The sequence below is a fragment of the Mustela lutreola genome, chromosome 5 (assembly GCF_030435805.1).
Source record: "Mustela lutreola isolate mMusLut2 chromosome 5, mMusLut2.pri, whole genome shotgun sequence".
Taxonomy (NCBI): Eukaryota; Metazoa; Chordata; class Mammalia; order Carnivora; family Mustelidae; genus Mustela; species Mustela lutreola.
The window spans coordinates 85,111,679-85,130,051 of record NC_081294.1 but is presented as its reverse complement, the minus strand read 5'-3'; the positions used below and the strand labels follow the sequence as shown (position 1 = coordinate 85,130,051).

At 38.0% G+C, this 18,373-nt stretch overlaps 1 protein-coding gene across 1 annotated transcript in view; it reads right to left on the bottom strand.

The window, feature by feature from the left end:
* SPINK5 (serine peptidase inhibitor Kazal type 5) overlaps window positions 1–18,373 on the bottom strand; it is a 79,218-nt gene that overhangs the window by 36,406 nt on the left and 24,439 nt on the right. The window contains exons 5-14 of the mRNA XM_059173355.1: window positions 17,704–17,831; window positions 15,855–15,918; window positions 14,828–14,955; window positions 13,077–13,143; window positions 9,281–9,408; window positions 7,666–7,753; window positions 5,493–5,620; window positions 4,159–4,240; window positions 2,643–2,770; window positions 314–395 (exon numbers count right to left, since the gene is read on the bottom strand). Of these exons, the coding sequence (XP_059029338.1) occupies window positions 314–395; window positions 2,643–2,770; window positions 4,159–4,240; window positions 5,493–5,620; window positions 7,666–7,753; window positions 9,281–9,408; window positions 13,077–13,143; window positions 14,828–14,955; window positions 15,855–15,918; window positions 17,704–17,831 (1,023 nt within the window). The remainder of the gene's footprint in view (window positions 1–313; window positions 396–2,642; window positions 2,771–4,158; window positions 4,241–5,492; window positions 5,621–7,665; window positions 7,754–9,280; window positions 9,409–13,076; window positions 13,144–14,827; window positions 14,956–15,854; window positions 15,919–17,703; window positions 17,832–18,373) is intronic.

Genomic DNA, 18,373 nt, shown 5'->3' with positions numbered 1-18,373 from the left:
GGAAGTTTGAGGTTTTGAACACAGGTTGGGTCAAGTTGGAAAGAGCTGAAGTTTAGACTTTTTTTCTTAAGTGGGGGATCGGTAATTGGCTTATTTTAGAATAGTTCTTACCTGGGAAGACATGACTATTTTTAAATGATAAAAGTTACACACCCTTGATCTGGAAATAGTCACACATGCACATGGGTATATGCTCACATATAAACAAATACGAACTGTACAAATGTTTCCTACAGTTTCAGGGGATTTATGAGTTTCATGGATGCTCTCAATGGAGTCCAGGTCCTCTGACTTTTGGAGAAGTTCCCCTCACCTCAAAGGGAGCTGTGTTCTCAGATTCTCTTTTATTTCTTGACTCACTTTCCTTCTTTTTCTTTTCTTCTTCCTCTGTTTGGCTAAAAAAAGAATGATTAAAAAAGACATCAGTAAGGATCATAGAATGTCCAGGTTGAAAGTGACCTCAAATATCACTTAATTATTACAGTTAATACTTATTAAATTCTGGGGCCCCTGGGTGGCTCAGTCAGTTAAGCATCTTCCTTTGGCTCAGGTCATGATCCTGGGGTCCTGGGACCAAGCCCTGCATTGGGCTCCCTGCTCCCTCTCCCTCTACATCTCACCACCTTCCTCCCCTGCTTGTGCTCTCTTTTTAAAAAAATAAAAACTAACAAACAAACAAAACCCCCAAAAAACAACAACAAAAAAAGCTTACTAAATTCTTACTATGTGCCTGACCTGGCGCTCATTCCATGAAATCTTCCAAACTGTATGTTATAAAACTACTACTATAACCCCATTTACAAATGAGAAAACTGACAGAATGATCAATTTTCCAAGGACAGAGAACTAACAAATGTACACTATAGATTTAAACCCTAATTCAGAGGAAGTTTTTTGATCTTCCACTACTCAAGACTTCTAATACTCAGTAGGTCTGATTACTGTCTAGCTTTTCTTTAATCTGCTAGGAAATTCTCTACTTATATCATCCTTGAAACCCCATAGAGGTCATTCTACCCCTAAGTCCTCAGACTGTTAGGAAGTTGCTCCTGGCATTGAGCCAGACCCCTTCCAGAACTTTCACTCAGTGTTCCCACTTTTATGCACAGAGACAACCAAGAACTAATGTTAATAAAACAAAAGCTACTTGGAAATTTCAAGACCATGACTCCCCCTTTGCTAAATGTACTGAGGCTTAAGAGTCCTTGAAGGACACTGTTTTATTAATTTCTCCTTCTTCTTTTTTTAAAATTTTTATTTATTTTTTAAATTTCTTTTCAGTGTTCCAGAATTTATTGTTTATGCACCACAGTGCATAAACATAAGGTTTATGCACCCAGTGCTCCATGTAATACATGCCCTCCTTAATACCCACCACCAGGCTCACCCAACCTCCAACGCCCTTCCCCTCCAAGACCTTCAGTTAGTTCCTCAGAGTCTCATGGTTTGTCTCCCCCTCCATTTTCCCCCAACTCCCTTCTCCTTTCCATCTCCCCATGTCTTCCATGTTATACATTTCTTCTAAATTTGTTTTTGCTTTCCTGCTGTAGTGGTCCTCTCATAATGGAACACAAAAATGAAGCAGAAAGTTAATCTGAACTCACTGCTTACATTTTCTAGAGTCCCTTCCATAACAACATTTGTCTAGTAGAAGAGAGAGATGTTGAATATATTGTCACACATATCAATTTATAGCTACTGACCATGTATAGTGCTATGAAGCAAAGTCCTGATTACCATGAAGGAGAAAGTGTGGGGTTAGGGATGTAGAGTAGGCTTTACCATGGCTGTTCAAGCTGATGAGACACCTGGGAGGGGCTAACTCCACCAGAGTTATTCCAAGTCATTCCTCCAGATCCTGTTTTTGAACTAATGTACCGTTTCACATATTGGTATGTTTGCTTTGTGATGTGTTGTGTGATTTCAGATGACTTCATAGCCCTCTCTGCAAGGGTAGATCCTTGTTTTACATCCTGTATATTTCCACAGGAACCCAATTAGTGATTGACAAGCAAGAATGATTCTTTGGAGTTGGTTAGGAGTGACATCACCATGATGGCAACATAGGTGGTTGTTAACTTCCCTTCCTCTCACCAGAACAACCAACCTCTATTTAAGACATGACTGAGAATCCTAGAACACAAAGACGAGCTTGAAGTATGCATTGCACCTCAGAGACCAAGCCAGACTGCATTAGAAGGGTATAAGCAGCAGCTACATGTGGACCTCATTGCCCCGCCGCAGCACAGAGCAGAAATTACTCTTTGATAATGATGACACTGTGAAAAAATGCCATTGACAGGAAACAAACACTACTTAAGAAATAAAATATAAAAAGTTAAAATTAAAAAACAAAAAACAAAGCAGAGGGGCGCCTGGGTGGCTCAGTGGGTTAAAGCCTCTGCCTTCGGCTCGGGTTGTGATCCCAGGGTCCTGGGATCAAGGCCACGTTGGGCTCTCTGCTCAGCAGGGAGCCTGCTTCCCTTTCCCTCTCTCTCTCTCTCTCTGCCTCCCTCTCTGCCTGCTTGTGATCTCTGTCTGTCAGATAAATCAATAAAATCTTTAAAAAACAAAGAAAGAAACAAAAACAAAGCAGAGAGGACAAAACTCTCCCTCATTTTCCCAGGTACAGTGCTACTCACAAGAACACCTCACACATGGAGCAGGTGTTGCCATACATTTTCCCATCTGGGCCCTGGATGGGGTCATTCTCTCGTGTGCAGGGGAGTTTTCCGTTCCTTACAAGCTTGCGGTATTCACTGCACAGCTCCTGCCAAGATAGAGAAAGCAAGCTGGGGATACATTTTATTCCTATTCTAAGAAGAAGACTGGAACATCAACATTGGCAGAAACTAATGTTATGCTTCTTTGACACCAGGACTTTAGTTGTGTTTCTCTCAAATGTAAAATGTAACTAAAAGATGGAAACAAGACATAATGGGATGTCACAATATAATAAAAGAGGTAGACAAGTAAACTCCACTATAATCTAAACACATTAAAATATGGGTAGCGGAGCCAGGGTGGCTCAGTCAGTTAAGTGTCTGCCTTTGGCTCAGGTCATGATCCCAGGGTTCTGGGATGGAGCCCCAGGTCAGGCTCCTGGCTTGGTGGGGAGTCTGGTTTTCGCTCTCCTTCTGTCCTTCCTCCTGCTCTGCCCTTCCCCCTGCCCTGCCCCTCCCTCTGCTTGGCCCCTCCCCCACTCATGCTTTTTCTCTCCCATGCTCTCCCTCTCTCTCGTAAATAAGCAAAATCTTAAAAAAAAATTTTGTGTAATACAATAAGTGTAAACATACAGGTACAAGGAAATCTGAGAACACAGAGGTTGGAGCCATGAGATCTGATTGTGAAAACTGGGAAAGATGTCATATAACAAGAATAATTTGGGTGAGACTGAAGAGTAAACAGCATTTTTGTGGGTAAGAACGGGATTGGGGAATATGCTTACAAGACTCTTAAGTTGGGAAACAAAGTAGGAAACTACAGGAGCATGTAGCAGAGCATGAATCTCTGAATGAAGGTAAACCAAATAAGAAGGGGGAGAGAAGAGATTGAGGTACGTCCTATAGTTGATGATGAGCCACCTGTAGCATTTAAGCAGAACAGTACTGCAATCTGATGAATATCGTGAAGCTTTATTCTAGCTCAGTTGGGGAGGACAGCTGGACAAGGGAAAGACTAGAATCTAGAAAGACTAGAATCTAGAAAGACCTCATCTTCTAAATAATAAGCAGTAACAACTTATAGAAGGCTATGGAAATGAGTACTGTAATTTTAGAAGTAAAAATCGGGCTTTCTGTGTGCACAATGAAGGTATTTTATCTCAATTCATATGTGAAATTTCAAAAATTCATATGTAGAAAGTATACACGTATAGTCTCTGGGAAGTGGTCTGCAAAAACTAACACAGTCTGTAAGTGATGAAACCAGTGTTAGAACCCAGTTTTTTCAGACCTCAAATAATTTTTACTTCACAGGGTTAGTCTTGGAAGCAGAAAGAATTGATGAAGTTCCCATAGCATTAATCTCAATGTCATCTCCATATTAAAGGGTTATGATTTCCTGGCAATTTTTAGTGGATGATACCCTACCCTTTAGACTCTGAAATATGTTCAAATTAGAATGCCAAGTAGGACTCAATGGGTGGATTCCACTCACTGTATATGAGGGTGTTTTTTCAGATTCTCTTTTATTTCTTGCTTCTACTTCAGCCTTTTTCTTTTCTTCAGCTTCTGCTTGGCTAAATTAGAGGGAAAAAAAATGAGAAGAATCCACTGGACCAAGTACAGGCAATTATTTGCATTGCTACTCTGTCCTCCCTCCTTAGGAAGAATAATTTTGTCTTTTTATCACTACATACCAATGAGAAGAAACAAAACAGCCTTTAGTATGGTATGATACCATAACTTCTTCATACTTTTGGCTTAAGACTGAAAGAAAGACAGTGACTGTGGATCTAGAAAGCTTGATTTCTATAAAATACCCTTCTTGCCTGTGGTCAAAAAAGAAATACCATCAAGGTCCATTAAGGAGATACCAAAACTAGTACCATTGTGACGCTATACCTGAAGGCTGAAAGTGGCCTTTAAGAAGGACAATGACTGGTTCCCTTGTTTCACAGAGAGGAGCTGAGGCAGAGAAAGCTTTGGCTATACTTTTAGGACAGTGCTATAATCATCCAAGGTCTCTCAAGTCTATAGTCTCTCTATCACATCATGCACACCCTAGCTTTATTAATTCACCTTAAATGTATTGCTTATTCATAGTTGCATTATCTAAAGACAATATACAGTAGAGGTAGAAAAAGGCCAATAATTTCCATACATTGATAAATCAAATGAGCCTATATTTGCTTTGAACAATAAAAGTGCATAGAATGTATGGTTAACTAATGCTACTTCACCACACAAGGCTGTCAATCAAAACAAAAGAACATAGAATCAAAATAGAAATCAACTACTTAATCTTAGTTCAATCAGATAAACTGGGAGCAGTTCCAAATTTTGAAAGCTAACTTCCAATTCTAACTTACTGAGAAATGTCACATTATATAAAGTAATATTTAATTTTGTAAGGGCTCATGATTGCTTGATAGGCAACATTAACTCTAATCATCAATATCTGTATTCAGTGCTTGCTTTGGACCACAGCCTCTCTGGAAGATGAGCTGCCTATAAACTTGTACAATAGATTCACATGTGAAGCTTCAGTGCAGGGAGTATGTGGTATTTGCACAAGCTCAGGGCTGCTAGGATGTTCTAGTGGTAAGAGAAGGAGTGTCAGGGAAGTAGACATATTGGAGTAGATAGCTGTAGGTTCTTCTCCCAGCTCTACCACCAACATTCTCAGTGTAAGTGTTCCGCTTATTCAACTCCCCTCCCTATTTTGGGCCACAGTTTCCCCATTTACAAAAGTATCTAATTCTATTAGACTCTCTGTTAAGTCCCTACTCTCTCTGGCATTCTTTAGACACTCTGGCATTCTATACTCACTAGAAGGCTTGACACATGGAACACAAGTTTCCATGCATTTTCCCATCTGGACCACGAACAGGATCATTTTCTCTGGTACAGAAAAGTATTCCATTCTTTGCATGATCCTGATATTCACTGCAGAGTTTCTAAATAATGAAAATGAGAGAGTTTACATACAGCTCCCTATTCTGTTTATACATTTTATTTTATAAAAGATTTTATTTATTTATTTGAGAGAGAGAGAGAGACTGAGATAGTGAGAGATAACAAGAGCAGGCAGTAGAGGGAGAAGCAAACTCCCTACTGAGTAGGGAGCCCAACATGGGGCTTGATCCATGAAGGCAGATGCTTAACCAACTGAGCCACCCAGGTACCCACTGCACATTTTTTTTTTTAAGATTTTATTTATTTATTTGAGAAAGAGTGTGAGAATGAGTTGGTGGGGGGAATCAGAGGGAGAGGGAGGAAGAGAATCTCAAGCAAATTCCATGCTGAGCATGGAGCCCAATGTGGGGCTCGATCTCATGACCCTGAGATCAAGACCTGAGCCAAAATCAAGTGTCAATTGCTTACCCAACTGAGCTACCCTCACGCCCTCTGTTTATACATTTTAGATGCTGTTAATTAAAGATATCAGAGAAAAGGAACTAAGGATAAAAAATAAAACTTACAGGATTTAGGGTCATCACAAAATTTTGTGGTATTTCTCTCCATGTAATAGATACCCATTTAAGTCAACAAATATAATAAGGGGATATAAATATAAATGTGATTTAGCTCTTTTATCACTCAAGTAGACAGGAGTAAAGAATTGCAATATAAAAAGCTGAGAGATATGACAAAGGTCTGCGTTAAATCTGAACAAGCACAAAGGGAAGAATAATTCATGGAAGTACAGAGAAGAGTTTATAGCTGAGTTCTATATCTTTAGGATGTGTCCAGGTAAATAGTGTGGCAAAAGGTTCTCTAAGAGGAATTATGACATATATGCAAAGACAGAGCAGCATATAAGACCATAGTATCTTGAGATAATCTATTATTGTCAGGAATAAACTATTAGCTGGATAAAGAGAGGAAAGTTTGGGAAGGGGTCAAAAAGGAGACCTTCATGGTAAGTCAAAACTAGATCACTGAACCTTGAAGGGAATTTGGACTTTATTCTTAGGAAAGTGGAAAATGATGAATCTTTATAGAAGAGAAGAACATAAGCAAATCTGTTTTAGAAGGACCACCCAGCTGGATGTGTGAGGATTTGAGTAACTGGAGACTAAAGTTGGAGAAGCTATAGAAGAAAATAAGGAAAGAAAAGGAGGGAGGAGGGTGGAAGAAAGGAAGGAAAAAGAACAAGGAAGACAAAGAGGAAGGAAGAAACCAGAATGAATGATAAAAGGCATGTCTTGATTCGAGAAATAAAATTAAAGGATTGAGGGGAAGAAATCAGTTGAAAGTGAGGCCTAGACAATATTCTGGAATTACATGAAGTCAGAAGGGGAACTAATGAAGTAGGCTGTTTTATGAAACTGCGAACCACACACTACAGAAGCGGGGGTAACTCACTGTTAAAAGTAAGTTAAATAGGAGTGAAATGGTCCAAATATCCTCTAAGATACCCTCAAATGTTAGCTTTTCATAAGGTCACTGAGTCGTGGAAATATTTCCCACTCTATAAAAACAATGTGGAAGATGAACTGAATATTGAGGATTGAGGAAGTTGTTGGTAAGAAGCATAGAGACTAGCCAAAATGCTAATGCATCAACACAAAGGAAATCTATTAGATGTATGAGCTAAGTTGGTAGCAGGAGAAAAAAGAACAAATAGCTAGCTAAGAGATGTTTAGAAAGTAGAATGTGGTATGATTTTAAAGAGAGAATATTAAAATGTTATATAGAAGACCTCCAAATATATGTGTGATATCACACATATCAAAATTTGGATTCAGTTAATGCTTTGATATAGTACCTTCGTTTAGGAACTATTCTACTAATATGACTTGATTAATTTCCTCCAAATAGAGCTAAAAATTGTAATGCTGAATTATTCTTCTAAAGCTTATGAAATACTAACTATAAACTACTTTCCAGAGAATCCATCAATAGTGGAGGAAAATGAACCAATATTGAAAATGCGTTCTAGAGTAAAATGCACACAGCCCACAAAAGTCATCATTAAATTGATCAAACTAATCCTCACCTCAATTTCTCTCTTAATTTTGACTTTTTCCTCAGTCTTCTTCAGGTTTTCTTGTGCTTTATTTTTTTCTTCTGAAAAACGCTGTTTGCTAGAGAAAAAAACAAAAATAAATAAATGAGTACAGATGCTTCAAATCCTCATGTTATAAAATAGTCATTTAGGGGGCTCCTGGGTGGCACAGTCAGTTAAGCATTTGCCTTCAGCTCAGGTCATGGTCTCAGGGTCCTGGGACTGAGCCCAGCTTAGGGCTCCCTGCTCAGCAGGGAGTTGGCTTCTCACTCTTCCCCTGCCCCTCCCCCTTTGCTTGTACTTTCTCTCTTTCTCACTCTCCCTCTCAAATAAATAAATAAATAAAATCTTTAACAAAAATAAAATAGTCATTTAGGTGCAGGTGGAAAACAGCCACGTGTTCATGAGTTCTAGAAAAAACATCTTCCATTCATCTTGGGGCTCCTGATTGAAATCTTCACTCTTTCTCCAAAGAATCTCTTTTATTTTGCTCTAAGTATGATATTTCTTTCCATTGCAATGACTGTTTTTGTCATCTTGCCTTCTTTTAGATCTTCTCAGCTTAAATTCTGCCTTCTTTAAGAAGACAGAGCAGACCTCACAGTGAAAATAAACTGTATATCTGCCATTGTATTTTCATAGCTGAATATTCTCTTATGGCATAGTTCTTACTCTGTCTTGCAACGTGTGTGTGTATGTGTGTCCGTGTGTCCATGGCTTTTTCTGCTATTTAACTTTAAGCTTCTTGAGAGCAGGGATCTTTATTCATATGTTCACTCAACATTTGGCTAGCAACTATTTTTTGTCAAGCGCTAACCTGGTGCTATATATAAAATAGACACATAGCCGGTCTTGTTCTTGGAACTTAGAACCCGGTCAACAAATGGTCACAGAAGTAATTACAGAATTGCCAGCTGTATTGATTGTTATGAAATAAAATTATTAAGAGTTATAAAGACTGATTTCAATTAAGAATTTCAGGAAGTCTTATCCAAAGAAGGATAATCTTGAAATGTGATCCACAGAAGAGACACTGGGTAGCCAAGACTGAGACAACGGCAGTAGGACAACATAAACGAGAGAGCTTCGAGGGTTCAAGGATCTGAAACAGTGACAAGACCTGGTCTGAGACATCTTCATAAATGCTGTAATTATTGCAGGATTTGCACTTCCCCCCAGGTCAGATGCCCGATATGAAAAGATAAAGTTAATCCAAGTCACATATAAACATGAAGTTTTCCTGGGAGACAACATCTGTTCTTTCACTCAGGATAATTACTAAAGGAAAACAGCGAAAAGTCTTGGTACGTTTTGCCCTCATTCTCTATTATGACTATCTTATAAAAAGGCTTACAAAGGTGGTGGGAGGAAACAATAAGAAGTATTTTGTAATCCAGCCCTCTAACTGGAAAACAGAATCCATTTGTATTTGGAAACAGACATATATCATTAGGATCTACTTACTAGGTGATATGATTTGCAGAAGACAGAAAACTCAAAAATTTTCAACAACAAAGCTACACCTCAACATTGTTCTTACTCACCATTCCCACCAATCTCCACTTTACCCATCCCGTCCCTCTAAAGAACCCACATCTGGACTCACAAAATTTCAGCACACAGAGCACATTTGTTGCCATGCATCCTGCCATCAGGGCCACGAATTGGGTCACTCTCTCGTGTACAATAAAGTCTTCCATTCCTCACTTCGGTTTCATATTCTTTACAAAATTCCTGCAAAAAGGTGAGTAATTACATTTAGCACTTTTCTACTCCTTAACACAGAAAATGTGTATCATGGATTTACAGTCAAAGAATGTCAGGCCTAGAAGGTGTTGGTAAATGTATAACATATTAATGAGGATTAATAAGAAATAATAATTATGTTATGAAATTACTAGGTACCTGCATTTACTATGTGTATATTTATTAAAAGATAGAAGAACTGTATGGTGCCTGGGTGGCTCAGTTGGTTAAGTGACCAACTCCTAGTTTGGCTCAGGAAATGATCTCAGGGTCTTCAGATTCAGTTCCCCTTGGGCTCCACACTCAGCAGAGAGACTGCTTCTCCCCCCTCTCCCTCTACCCCTTTCCCAACTTGCACACGCACTCTCTCTCTAAAATAAATAAATAAAATTTTAAAAATGTCAAAGAGTCTTATAAAGAATAAGGCTGAGCAAACATCTCATAAAACAAGATGACTCTTACTAACTTTTAAGTCTATGAGAAAAGGATTACAAAGAAAAAAGATCTTTCAATGAATTCCACGAAAGACATAAAATGCAGCTGCCAAGACAAAAGAAAAATATGTCAACAAGCAGAATAGAGAATCTGTAAGATGAGATGCTTAAACACTATTTAATATGGATCAAATCAAGAACAATCTGGTCTGGTTTGCAAGGAAAATGAATAAGGTGGCATCCATTGTCCTCTCTGTGAATCTGTGGCCTCCTTTACTGATGTTCACTTTAATGTGCTCTGCCTCCTTTATTGATATCCATTTCTAATACAGTAGGTGGAAAACATAGAGAGTGAATCTAATTTTCCTTCATTCCCCACTGGAGAGAGGTAAAACACCAAGACTAAAATTTAAATTTAATTTAAAAGGCTGTGACTTCCCCCAAATAACCCAAGAAAGGTTTGTTCCAGATTTCCCAATGCTTTGGTATAGGACTTTTCGGTTTTTCTCTGTTTTGAAAATTCTATTATCTGAGTTGAAGGCTAAACTTTATATTTACAGCTATATTTATATCTCTATCTACCCCAAATTACTCTAAATTTAGGAATCTCCAGGTCAATAAAGATATTTTGTAATGGCCTGTATTACTATATAATCTACAAAACACAATCTATAAAAATATGCTTCTCTAAGCCTTTTTCAACTATGCACCCTCATCTTCCCATTTCAGCCAAGAAAACATGAGCATAAAGAGTGTGGTTTGAAGTTGGAAGACCTAAGCAGCTAGATTGTGCCTCTGTGAAATTTCTGGAAATCACAGCAAGGCATGGGCATGGGCATAGACACCAGAGACAACTCTATCTTACCAACTACACAATGAGGTTTTTGGAATAATGTTCTTGAAGGCCCTTTCTATTATGTAATTTTCTAAATTAAAAAAAAATAACTCATATTTCATCAGGACACTTTAAAAAAAGAATCCTAAGGGTGCCTGGGTGGCTCAGTGGGCTAAAGCCTCTGCTTTCAGCTCAGGTCGTGATCCCAGAGATCTGGGATCGAGTCCCACATCAGGCTCTCTGCTTCAGCAGGGAGCCTGCTTCCCCTGCTCTCTCTCTTTGCCTGCCTCTCTGCCTACTTGTGATCTCTGTCTGCCAAACAAATAAATAAAATCTTAAAAAAAAAAAAAAAAAGAATCCTAATTGACTCCTAATAAGAAGATATTTGTTTTTGGAGGAGCAATGGGTGTGCTCCCAACTTCCTTGTTGTAACAATCCAGGAATAAAGACACAGAAGACAATCATCTATTTGATAATCATAGCATGGTAGGAAAATTACTGTTCAATGGTTCCCATAAGAGAAACAATGATAATTTCAGTTTATAAGTTGTGATTCATCCAAGGAGATTCTGAAGAAATGCTTTTGTGAACAACCCACTGACAGGCTAATTATGCAGCAGATATTGAGCCATCACTGTAAAGGAGTCGCATTCAACACGATCACGTCCAGTGACCCCACCAAAACAACGACCCCAGCCACAGAGGAAAAGAGGGAAAAATAAACAAGACCTGAGGATAGATAATGGAAAAGAACTGTCTGTGTTTACGGAGGAGTAAAATGTTCAATATTACAAGATGACCCGAAGTTTTTGACTGAAATTTAACAACCAAAAGAATTGCTTTTCAAACCTCAGTTAGTATTAAACAAAGACTGACTCCTCCATATTCCTTCACTGAAACTCTGTTGAACACCCTATTAGGGTGGGAAATTTGTTTGAGTGAATAATATCATGAAGTAGAAGTACCAAAAACTAGACTTGTATCTATCCTTAGGAAAACACATGCCCATCATCCACAAAAATGGTGTATTTGTTGTGCCATCTCTCCCAATCAGATGGGGGCCCCCAAATGTGGGGCATCCTGATGGAGTTGGGGCAGGTGGCACAGGTAGTAAAAGAATCTACCCAAAGCGGAACAAAAGAGATAAAAGTATGTTGGATACCCCACAAGGAAGGGGGAAGGGCAGCAAAGGAAAGACTCTTGCATGTGGTAGTGGGTAAGGGCTGTATTTAAAGGGGAAGGAGAGGAGGTATGGGAATATATGGAATTTTCCTTTTTTGGTACCTATATCTGGGTGTAAGTAGCCCATTGGTTAGTTAGGGCTGATATATATTTCAAGCCCGTCACTTGATGGGCTTATTTGGATTCAGCCAGGGGATCACTGTGGGACCTTTTGCCTTGATCAAATTTCCATTGTTCAAGCCTCTGGCCTAAAAGATGCCTCTACACTTGTATTAGCACAGAAGAGTACAGGGTGTGGAATCACATTACAACAAGAAAGTAAAATTGAGGTCATTTATCCAAACTCTTAATTTGGAACAAAGAAACTGAGGCCCAGAGAGAAGAGAAGACTTGGTCAGTTTCATACAGCAAGAACCTAACAAAACTATGGATAAAACTAAATTGTTCTGACTTCTCAACAGAAAGTTAGTCATTTAGCAAAGTAACTGCTATCAGTTATAGTGAAAGTAGGGTTTAATAAACTTGGTGATTTAGGAAATCCAAGCTGTATGACCTATAATGCTTACTCAATTACTAAAAGGAATAAATTTTTATACTAAACAATTAAACCACATAATAATTTGAAAAAACTTAACTTTAAGGCCTCTTTAAAAAACACAATATTTGTCTGATATTTTTGTTTAAACAGAAGCAAGACCTATATAAATGTAGGTCTCACTGTAATAACCATAACAAATAACTCCAGTTTGTATCAGTGGGATGATTCATAAAATACACCAATGGATACACTGTTTAAAAGACTTAGAACTATTTTAAAGTTATTCCTGTCTAATTTATATTATGTCGTATTAAAAAATTTTATTCAAAGCAAAATTAATCTAAGCCAGGGAGACGGATGGTGGAAATTCAGTGGAATTTAATTTGCATATTTTCTGGCTTATATTCTTTCTTTCCCTTTTTTCTTAAAAATAGCATATTGTGAACTTCGGGTAGGAAAATGAAATTTTAAATCTGAATCTAATGATTAATATACTTGAAATAGTCAACTTGTGGAAGTTGGGAATTAAGGGAAACAATTTATTGTAAAAATTAAAGACAATGACATTACTGACCTACCTCAAAGAGTCAATCCTAACTTTATTAATACTTTTGATGAGGGAGCAGGAGGCTGGCTGCAAGATCAAATTATGTGGTGGGGAATTTACCTTTTCGACACTTCGTCGAATTCTGGTTTCACCTTCTCTCTTGGCATTTTCCTGAGCTTCTTTTAAGCTGTTAAGAAAGAGAACAGTTGGTCAGTTTCTGATTCATATTTTCAGGGTCCAGTTCTGTGCTAGGCACTTTCATATCCTTGGTCATATCTTGTTAAACAGATCCACTTACAAGAGACAAGCTTTTCCCGGTCTCCAATTCGAGCCAGAAAATTGCCAAAGATAAGGAAGGGTGTGAAACTGACTCACTGACAGTCAATTAAAGGCTTTGTTCTGTAAAAGAAGGTGGGTGTGACTCCTTGATTGACAAAAGGAGATAGTTGGGGAAAATACCCTTTAACTGGCAAAACCAAGAGCTTTTTAACACAATGCTGTGACAAGGGTGAGACCAAACTGAGCATTTGAAGTACTGCAGTCCACACCCTTATGTAAACCTTTTCTATACCTTGTAAAGTATTTGTTTGCCTTCATGTAAAATCACCACAGTGAAAAAAAAGTGACATTGAGCTTCTGAGTCCTCGTGTATCTGTTACCTAATTACAATGCCATCCAGAGACAGGCAGTATTATTAGTTCCACAGAGGAAGAAACCAGGAGTTAGGGAGGTCAAATTTTCTTTTTTAGCTAGTGCATGAAAACAGAAAGTCACAGAATTGGGGTGGGTTGGAAAACTAAATGCACATGTCTCCTAGATAAGAATGTAGAAATTAAAAAAAAAAAAAAATGTAGAAATTAGGCTTATTTCCTGTCTGGAAACCAGATAATCACTGTTTTGTAAACCTGATAGGACGTGCCCTTGAATTCTCTGGCAGCACACTGTAATTTTCATAGGCAGGTGTGAAATTTATTAATCTGTTAGATCTTTCTCTGTCCTGATTTTAAAGATCCATGGATGTAAATGGAGCACTTAAAAGCCTGCTGACATATAGAAAGTCTATATCTTGTTTAACCATCAGAATATTAAAGACTCATTGGATCTTTACTTCTCAGCCTTAGTACTCACAGTTGTTAGGCACTCAGAGAAAGTTAACCCTATCCTTTCCTTTACTAAAGTTCCACCTTCTACAGTAATAAGAAGGCAGCCCCATGACATTACTGTTATTATCTTAAATTAGACTGTCACTTTTTTTTAAAAAAATTTATTTATTTATTTGACAGAGAGAGATCACAAGTAGACAGAGAGGCAGGCAGAGAGAAGGGAGAAGCAGGCCCCCTGCCGAGCAGAGAGCCCGATGTGGGGCTCGATCCCAGGACCCTGAGATCATGACCTGAGCTGAAGGCAGAGGCTCAACCCACTGAGCCACCCAGGCACCCCCAGACTGTCACTTCTAGTAAGAGTCTCTGTACATATTCAAATGAAGCAATGCCTGTCAAAGGACTGACCTAGTTTATTCCAGGAAAGTGTTTCCTAAATTATAAAATATTGTGCCTTATAAAATACTGTGCATTGTCCTATCACTATAATTAAGCAAAGGAAGAGTCTTGAATTTAAGAACTAACATAATTACCTTACCCATGCCTTTTAAGAAACTCTAGCAGATGATATGAATTAAAAAGAAAAGAAGCCATTCAGAGAGCAAGGCTTATTTCACCTTACAAAGACAAAGAATTATATGCTTCATGAAAAGGACTGTATCTCTCTGAAAAAGAGTGAGAAAAAAAGTGATTCTGGAGTGACTGTCAGGAAGGCAACCAAGTGTGTCCTCTTTAAGTCCACCTACTCAGAGTGGGGATGATGATACTTACAAAAGCTCAGCACACATGGCACACTTATTGCCATGTGTTTTGCCATCAGGGCCAAGGACTGGATCATTTTCCCTCGTGCATCCAAGTCTTCCGTCCTTCACATAAGGCCGAAAAGCACTACATACATCCTGAAGAACAGGGAAAAGAACTTAACATTCACCATCCTGATTGTAATGCCTTCCACGGTTTTCAGAAATCGTATAGTACTCAGGGTTTTTCTGCCCAATGTATCCTAGCCACCTAGAGCAATGCTTAGAAGTAGCTTAGTAAGTGTTGCATAATTCATGAGGTTACATATGGTGCTCATTTACTTATTCATTTATTAGTGAACACAGATACCCTAGTAAGTGCTAGAATTAAGGTGGAACACAGTCCTTGCACTCAACTTGCTCACAATCTCCTGGATGACACAAAGAGACATTTAAAATATGATGCACTAACTGTCCTAGTAGGTGCTCTAGGATCATAGAAAGGGCACCAAATCTTGACTTAGGAAATACATTCAGCTAGAAAAAGTCAAGTGTGTCATGTCTGAGATACTCATTTCTTTCTTCTGTCATCACAAGTGCACAGAATGTTAGCAAAGAGAAAAGCTATTTAATCAAAATCTCATTTTTTGATATGGCAACACTGGTACAGTGTGGTAAGTAATTTGTCCAAGGTCTCCTGACAGCAAGTAACAGTGCTACGGTTTCAGTTCAGATTGACCGATTCATAATGCCCTTTCTACTACAAGTGTAGTTTCCTTTTGATGGATGGATGGATGGATGGATGGAGTGATTGGTTTTTGTTTTGTTTTGTTTTTTCATAGAAAGCAGAAATAGAGCTGAACATTCTAACTACCAGCGTCACCTGCTCCAGTTGTAGGAATCAACTGCTTTTCATCTAAACAGGCAGTGCCGATCTTATGTAAAGCAAGAATTGCTCTCTTCCTAACACCCCACACCAAAGAAAGAAGAGGAGAGCATCTTCTTTCTCTCTAAAGTCAGCCTCCCAAGATTTCCCACCATTCGACACTTGTCCTCACCTGCTCTGGTTTACTGGTCTCACATTCCCCTTCGCTTTTTATGCCAACTTGGGACCTGGTTTTACTGAAATTGAAAGTCAGGAGACACAGAAGTTTAGTATCACAGAACTTCTTACCATTCAAAAATAACTTATTGTCACTGTATTATGATTCTCCTTTGTACTTGAAAACAGATGTCACATTGCATTCTTTTCCTCACTTGCTCTTTCTAATGAGAGCTTATGTTTACAGCTTAGAGTTGAAGAAACAGAATTATGTTGGAGGGCTAATAAGAGTCAGATCTACAAATATTATTTCTAGAATTTTCTTTCCTATGTCTAAAGAGAATCCATATCAGAAGAGAAGGAAAAAGTACACCTTATAACTAGATAGTAGATGTCCCCAAAGAACTATGCTGTTGTTGATGATGTTGTTTTGAATATATGAATTCAAGTTCATAGATCTAACATCCTACTAAATTATTCTTTGTTTGGCTTATGTTGACTCACACTTTGGTTGTCATGGAAAGTACCTAAAGAATTAGGTTGATTCAGTCTAATAGAGCTTTAATGCTATCTGAAAACAGAACCATAAATGTAAAATATACTCCCTACTTTTTAAAAAGGTAAGACAGCTTAAAACCACAGCCTGTGTATAACAATGAAAAACAATATAAGGAGAAAAATGAAGCTATTAAAAGTGATAAGAAAAAAGTTACATCAAAAGATAACCTCTGAGGGAAACAAACAAACAAAAAAATCGAATTCCAATGTTATTGCAGAGTCTCCTAGTAAACAAAGCTAAGGAAGAAACCCAATGAGCAGTTTGACTCTCACTATATAATGTAGGAAGCATACCGGGATGAGATTTAAACATTCTATCACAGGACCCTCCATATAAAACACAATAGTAGTTAAATGTACAGTGTGCTCATAATAGTATTACAAAACACATATCTAATAAAACCTGTCTGTTCTCTGTATGTATGTCTGTATTTTCCATTTATGTTGACCACTCATAAGAGGTGAAGACATTAATTTCAGACTGCATCTCTGAAAATGCAAAAATGCAAAGGATCAGAGTGATTTGATTCAGTTGTATTTTGGTAAAGATACTTATGACAAGAAGGGATAACTCTTGCACAATCCTGAAGACTGAATGTTTATCATACCCTTTATTGGCTTCAAAGCACTGGTTGCTTTATATTTGCAAAAACTGAAAAGCAGACAATTCAAGACTGAGGCCACAGGCTAGAACCTGTGAAGCTGGGTCCTGTGCCATCTTGCTGACTGAAGACAACTGACAACCAAACTTAGCACTGAGGGTACACAAAGCACGAAATGGGGACAAAATGTTGTACAGCAAGATGCGTTAGCTATGTGACAAAGGTCGAATCAATGGGGAGAAGTTCAATATTAAAAATTCTAATTCTCTATCTACTATTATAAATTACTGAGCACTAAATGAAAAAAATCACTTGATAATTAAATAATTCTCTGTGAATAAAGATATACTCCTAGATAGATAGAAATGGAAATATGTCTGTTACGTGTAAGTATATGTACATATATGTGTGCTTATATGTGCACACACAGGTAGATACACAGATTTAGATCTATCAGATGTCTGTCTACTTCACAGAGATACTGATAACTATCTGATAAACTGCACACAAAGGTGCTTTGTAAAATATAAAGTGTCGCGCTACATATTTTTTTCCATAAGAATAGTAAAAGGAGTGGTGCTAATAATTTATGGCTGGCTAACTCTCACAAAATGAATTGATATTTTAAAGACTGGAAGAAAAAACTGTGTCATGTACTTATATGGAGAGCATACTTTAGGGAGAAAGCCTGCCGCAGATACTCACGCGTTCTCAGCACATAGCGCACATTTGTTGCTGTAGGTTTTCCCATCTGTGCCACAAACGGCTGCGTTGTCAAAGGTACAAATAAAATCCCCATTTCTCTCTTCTTTCCTGAAATCATCACAATTCAACTGCAAGAGACATTATCAAGGAACATCAAAATAGAAGAGATAAAATATTTGTTAGATACATAGATACATAAATAGGTTAACATTTTAAACCCACTACAATATAACTTAACTGAAGAGCAAAACAGATTGCATGGATAACATTATGGATAATAGAACATGGCCCAAGAACAGAGATGTAATTAGATTTCAGGACAAAGAATTGCTGTTTGATCTCAGCCACTTGCCATCTGGTGAGGTAGGCTAAGTCTCCTCTCTGAGACTTTGTATATACTGTTTATCAAATCCTGCCCTCCTTCTCTGCAGAGTGGCAATGAAGTCTAATAGATAATGTATAGGAAAGCTCTCTGTAAACTCTAAGCTGCAATAAAGTTTTTATTATTATAGATCAGGGTAGTGATCAGGAGCCAGATTGCTGGGCTCATAATTCAAATTCTGCCACATACTGCTGTGTGATGTGGGAGTTACTTAATCCCCCTGTGCTTTAGTGTCCTTATTTGCAAAATACAACAGTACCAACCTCTCAACATTTTAAACGGTTTTCA